Raw genomic sequence first — 7,082 nt, 5'->3', positions numbered from 1 at the left:
CCAGTGTAATTGGAAGGATTGTGTTTTACATAATGGCTGCATTAAAATGTACAATTAAAAGCTAATTCTTGAATAAATGATTGTGATATCAAATGCGTCATTTAATTTAGTTTTGGTTAGCTCCCATATTTTACAAGTATTTGCGCAGGAATGTAGAACGTGTGAACTTTTTCAATACAACAAAACGAGGTAGAGGGAAGTGAAATGCTTTATGAACACATAACTTTACTTAAAGACGCATTTTATTCAAACAAAAAGGAAAATGAAAATATTTTACGGATAAAAGTGGTGAATTGAGAGGTGAAATAGAAACATGTAGGTCGGCAGTATTATGTAGGCTCGGATGTCGATCGCTCAACCAAGAGATCAAGTGTTTATAACCTGAACAGTCCTTTATAAAACTGTGATAATAATTCAACATTTATGTTTAGTTTCTAGTATATATAATACTTTTAGAGGTTAGAGATAGATTATTAAACATTCCTATTTGTTTATTCTGTATGGCATCGCTGCAAATGATTTAATACAAATGACGTTCACCTCTTATCTATATGCAGCTGAAATAGCAATTAACTCTAGTGATTTCTAGTTTTGCAGATACTTGTTTTAAAAGATTGAAGAAATAACTTATTTATTCAAGCGTTACATTAATTAACCGCAGCCCAAATGCAGTCTTGCCAGCTTCACAATATACCTTACATGTAGTCCTAGAATGACGTCATAGACTACGATTTATTAAATAAGCAGAGATGTTGTTCAATTGTCTGATTAGAATGTTTCATTTTATTTTGCCCACTTTACAGGTTTTCACCATCCGAGGAGTACAAATAAGTTTCGATAATACAATAAAGAAATATTTACAATAAAAGGAGGTCTTCCACTTGAATTATTTGGTTAGGCAGTGTGAATTTGTAAAATCAAAATAATTACTAATTTTTCGATGGAAGCCATAGACACATACTATATATAAGTTATCCTGTTGTGGGCATTCAACTGCTTTTAAACCATGTTGTCTCTCTGTATTATTTGTTCTTTGTAATTTAACATCATTTGTTAGTTTCTAATTTTTCGATTGAAGCCATAGACACATACTATATATAAGTTATCCTGTTGTGGGCATTCAACTGCTTTTAAACCATGTTGTCTCTCTGTATTATTTGTTCTTTGTAATTTAACATCATTTGTTAGTTTCGCTACCTACTACATAATCTTCTTCTTTCTTCTAATAATTTTATTTTATATACTTAGACCGATCTTTCGTGGCTCTGACTATCGATTAAGCAGAAAAAGGCACATAAATATACAAACTTTGAATAGTCTCATGATTTTTCTCCTGTGAAATAAAACCTACGGTCTGAACACAGACTAGTCATTGTCTACACATGTCCTTTCGCAGTTTTGTGGAGAGCGAGTATGCTTTCGTAGAACATGGATATTCCTACTGGATATTTGGTTCTGTTATTTGTCATGACAACCATTTAAAAAGACACAAAAAAAACAACACTAAAAAGTGTAAGTGACAAAATACATGTTTTGAAACATATTTTTTGCGGATACAGACACACCAAATTCCTATTAAATCTGACAAACAATCCAAAACCGATGGACCAAACATATTTTATAAATTCAAGTACAATCGCGCACATCTTCTTGGTTATATTTTAATATTTTGCCTGTAATGTGTTGATAACTTGTGCCAAATATGAACGTTTTAAACAAGCGATGATCGGCTTATCCATGATTTAAAACTACTCACTCTTGGTATTTCAACATTTTTTATCCTTTAAAAGAGTTGTAAACTAACTAATGGAAACACATTATTTTAAAGTCTTAATATGTACAAAATATTTCGTAAAATAATTTATTAAACTTGTTAAATCATGGTCACATGACAAGGAAGTGAAAAGTAAATTGACGTCATTATCACCAATACAGAGGGAAACTATTTGTGATAAACATCAAATAAAGATTACTGCACAAGATTGTGAATAGGAAGTTCTCTTCTGGTATGTAATTTAAAACATTTATTTGTAATTTTATAGTACCTAAACAAAAACAGGGTCTATAATGATCAAGCTTTAAATGAAGCAAAAGTTTCATAATTTTCATTTTTATTTTTGATAATTGTTTCTTGTCTGAAAACTTGGAAACGGCAAGCCAAAACAAAATATACAATAGAATTATTAGATTAAATACAACAAAAATTACCTATTGAAATACAAATATCTTGAAAAAAAACGGTCTGGGAAACATGAAAAAACAGGGAAAGGCAGACTGGTTATCAATCAATTTATCATGGACAAAAGAAGGGAAAATTTAGAATAGATGTTTGTTTACTTTTGCTTACATGAAGTAACGTAAACCACTTTTGCTTACCTGAAGTAACTTAAACCACTTTTGCTTACCTTAAGTAACCTAAACCACTGTTGTTTAACTGAATTACCTAAATCACTGTTGCTTAACTAAAACAAACTAAACCACTGATGCTTACCTGAATTAACCTAAACCACTGTTGCTTATCTGAAGTACCCTAAACCACTGTTGCTTGCCTGAAGTAACCTTAACCGATGTTGTTTAACTGAATAAGCTAAACTACTTTTGCTTATCTGAAGTAACGTAAACCACTGTTGTTTAACTGTATAACCTAAATCACTGTTGCTTATATGAAGTATCCTAAACCACTGTTGTTTAACTGAATTACCTAAATCACTGTTGCTTATATGAAGTATCCTAAACCACTGTTGTTTAACTGAATAACCTAAATCACTGTTGTTTAACTAAATAATCTAAAACACTGTTGCTTATCTGAAATAACCTAAACCACGGTGGCTTGCCTGAAGTAACCTAAACCACTCTTGCTTACCTGAAGTAACCTAAACCACTCTTGCTTACCTGAAGTAACCTTAAGCGCTGTTGTTTAACTGAATAACCTAAACCACTGTTGCTTATCTGAAATAAGCTTAACCACTGTAGCTTATGTGAAAAAACTTAAACCATTATTGCTTCACTAAAATAACCTAAACCACTGTTTCTTAACTGAAATAAGATTAACCCTTTTTGCTAACAGAAATAAGCTAAACTACTGTTGCTTAACTCCAATCTCCTATACCAGTATTGCTAAAATGAATGCCCTTAATTGCTGTTGCTTAACTGCAGTGACCTAAATTTCTTTTGCTCTGAAGTCTTCAGATATCATTGTACATTTTCACATGACAAGGAAGTAAACTGATTTGGTTATCATCAATAGTAAAAGGATTGTGAACTTATAACAAGAACAGGAAGTTTCTCTTCCGGTGTGTAATACAAAACAATTGTTTATAATCAAATACCAATTAAACAAGAGCAAGGTTCAAGTGATCAAAGTTTAAGCTTAAGGGTTTAGTAACAGTTTTATTTTATGACAATTTAAGAAGCAGGGTGTCATGGAGGCTTAGAGTCACTTGCATGATCTAATCATAAGGCAAAATAACCCACTGTTCAATTTGACCAAAAACTTACTGCAGGCAAATATTCTGAACACGTTTGTTTTTGTAAATCATAAAGAAAATGTGGCATTTGTGTATTAACTATTATTGGAATTCCTTCAAAAGTGTGAAAGTTGTTCCTGCAATATCTTTATACCAATCTTAACTTTGTTTGCAAGGGCACAAATAATTATCAGTCAAATAAGTATCAATTTTTAATATATCCACTATGGTCTTAGCGGTTTGTTCTTCAAGTCAGTAAATTTTCAGTAAACATTTCCTTGAATAATAAGTGGTATTACCCAAATTCAATGATGGACCAGTCCATTTCAGAAATTTGGGAAAGGTAAAGGGTAAAATTATAATATATAGGATTCACTTGTTTGCACTGTTTTCTTACTACATAACAGAATATTTTCTTTAAACGAATTACTGGCCCTGTTTAAAATAACATTTATAGTAGCATGTTATTCAAACAAATTCATTAGTTCAAGATTTTAGGACAAAAGGATACATGCAAAACTCTTGAGTGTAGTAATTGGCACTACAAGTATAATCGATGATCTTTGCAACCTTTGTTAAACCTTAGGTTGTAAGCGTGGTTAACTTTTGTTTGTACTGTTAAAGAGACTGACTTCCAGATCGTACAAATACAAAGAAAAAAAAGGAAAATTTTAAGATATTAGGAAATTACATTTCTTATGAAGTCTTTGAAACTTATTTACTGACAGGTTCTACCTTATGGAAACACTTGAGAATTAGTTGTAATTTTTCCATTTAAAAATGAAAAACATTTTTTACAAAGGTAACTGCCTTAATTATTAAGATTCATATAAACGACCATTAAGTACGAATTCCTCTATGGCATATTGGTTGAAATGGTAGGCAAGCTTAATTGCCAAGGCAACCTGGGTTCGATCCTTGACTCAGACATGTTTTTTCTTGATCTAACACTTTTAAATAGTTTGGCTTTAAAGAGAACTAAACATATATGTTAAAATGTGTCTATAGTAATAGTTACCACAGCACATTTTTACATAGTCAACCATAAAGAATTGCAATGATTTATATGAATCATGTTTACTTTACTTTTCAGTTCAGACATGGCTGTCCCGGGAAAAAAGGTGCACAAAACATTTTCATCACCGTCAACAATGGGCTCAGATGAAGACCATCAAGTGTACTGTCAGCCATGTGACCGGGATGGTCCTCGACTCCCTGCCCATGGCTATTGCAAAGACTGCAGGGAACACTTGTGCGACACTTGTGTGGCGGCTCACAAGAAACATACGCTTTCAAGGCATCATACCCTTCTAGATAAAAACAGCATGCCAGAAATCATTTCTTCAGCGTCTATTCATCCATGTCAGCTTGACAACTTTACCAAACCCTGCCCTAGACACATAAAAGAAATGATCAAGTTCTACTGTCAGAACCATAAAGCACTACTCTGCAGTGTATGTGTTACCCTTGAACACACAGGTACATCTTGCAATGTCAACTATATCCCCAACATTTCTGACAAGGTCATTAACAGCAAAGAACTTCAAGATATCTTGAAAGCTATGAATACCATTAATGAGCAATGTCACAAGAAATCAGAAGATGTGATGAAAATCATTGCAAAGTCCAACAGTTCTTTGACGTATGTATTGTCTGATATAAAGAAGTTTCGGAAGGAAATAAATCAAAGACTAGATGAACTAGAAAGACACGCTGAAGATGCAGCAAATGCTATTCTACAAGAAAATAACAAGAACCTGAAGACAGTACAAACAACTTTCAATGACGTAACTAAGTCTCTGAAGACATCATCTGATGCCATTGAACATCTCAACACATCCAAAGAAGCAGACAAACTTTACATGGAGCTGAAATATGCTGAACGAATGATCAAAGATTACGAGACACGTGTCCACCACCTAGAAGCATATGATGTCAAAAAGTACACCTTTAAACCAAATAAAGCAATATCAACCCTTCTTAACAACTTGAGGTCAGTGGGTACATTCACAGAGAATTCATTAAAACAACAAAGTCCTCCTCCAGCTGTTGATTTAAAATCCAGACAAACTTCACAAGAGGGTAAAATCTGTGTAGAGACATCAAAAGATAAAGACATATGCCGTATAATAGGAATGACTCTCCTTACTCCTGATCTACTTATCATCACTGACTGTAATAATGATGCTGTAAAAATGGTGGATACCTGCAGTCAATCTGTTACTGCTCAATTAAAATTAGATACTTGGCCACAGGATGTATCCTCAGTTACCAGAACAGAATGTTCTGTCACACTTCCTGGCAAACAAAATATTCTGTTTATATCAGTCTCCTCAAACAAACTCAAGAAGAAACAAACTCTGAAGGTTGATGGAGACTGTTATGGTATAAGCTGCTGTCAGGGGAAACTTGTTCTGTCATTCTATGATCCTGCAAAACTCCAAATTCTTGATACTAATGGTACTGTACTGACAACAGTAAGAGGGGAAAATATTTTCAGCAGACCAGGCTATGTTACCACTAACACTAATTCTATCTATGTATCTGACTGGGAAATGCAAACAATTACAAGGTTAAACTGGCAGGGTGAGGTGATTGGTAGTTATGGCGGTATGACTAGGCCACGTGGTATAACACTGTCAGATGATGGTACTGTTTTTGTGTGTGATAGAAAGAGAAATGATATAGAAGAGATAGCAGGTGACTGTTCTACAGGAAAGGTTGTGTTGAGGGACCTCAATGAGCCTTTTGCTGTCTGTAGGTGTGCTGAAACAAGTAAACTATACTTCAGCTGTCATACTTGGAAAGACAAACATGACAACAAACTTCAGGTCTTCAAGTTGTCATAACTAGGACAAATCTCACCAACAGTTTTACCAATGTATACAGTGAAACCATTCAAAATCATGGAGAACTAAATTTCATGTATTTTGCTATTGCGTGATTTCATGACATTTAATCCCATCAAACAAAGAATATCCCTAATATAATTTCATCCTAAGAGGGGTGTGCCTTCAGATTAACATCAACATTTCAAAATCTTAAAACCTGAAGATATCAAAATTGATAAACTAAAATTGTTTAAATAGATATTTTAATGGGTATGACACGAAGTACAACTGAATTTCTTCAATTATATAACAGAATTTAATAGCATGACTTCATAATGCTTCTGCAAGTCTTCTATATATTTTTTACCTAAAATCTGCTATAATAATTATAAATAAAAAGTTCCTTAAATGCACAGAATCACGTATAAAATGTTTGTTGAATTGGAATTATATCTCAGTTAAAATCAAGAGGGCTATGATGACCCTAGATTACTCACCTGAGTTAAGCTGCTTGCATGATAGATTGTTATGCACGGTAACTGTCTGTAAAATTATATTGAAATAGTGCCGACGTTTTCTGACAAGAATATTTTAAAAGTTTCTATTAGATAAATATGGGCAAATAAGTTGTATGTATGGCTGTTTCGAGCTGTGGGCAAAGAGGGAAGTAGGATAAGAAGTTGTGGGAATGATGTGAAGAAACGTTTGTGTAAAATTGCTTTAAAATCGGGCGTGCTGTTTTTGACAAGAACATTTTTAAAGTGTCTAAAATATACTTACAGGA

General features: G+C 33.2%; 1 protein-coding gene across 1 annotated transcript; it reads left to right on the top strand.

Annotated features, from left to right (window-relative positions):
* Window positions 1-1,865: 1,865 nt before the first annotated feature.
* Window positions 1,866-6,716, top strand: LOC123566633 (E3 ubiquitin-protein ligase TRIM71-like). Its single transcript, XM_045360918.2, has 2 exons — window positions 1,866-2,006; window positions 4,561-6,716. Exon 2 carries the CDS (start codon window positions 4,568-4,570, stop codon window positions 6,314-6,316), a length of 1,749 nt encoding a protein of 582 aa, XP_045216853.2. The 5' UTR covers window positions 1,866-2,006; window positions 4,561-4,567; the 3' UTR covers window positions 6,317-6,716.
* Window positions 6,717-7,082: the final 366 nt, after the last annotated feature.

This window comes from Mercenaria mercenaria, chromosome 8 (genome assembly GCF_021730395.1).
Source record: "Mercenaria mercenaria strain notata chromosome 8, MADL_Memer_1, whole genome shotgun sequence".
Taxonomy (NCBI): domain Eukaryota; kingdom Metazoa; phylum Mollusca; class Bivalvia; order Venerida; family Veneridae; genus Mercenaria; species Mercenaria mercenaria.
The sequence above is the reverse complement of the archived record's forward strand: the minus strand, read 5'-3'. Positions and strand labels throughout refer to the sequence as shown.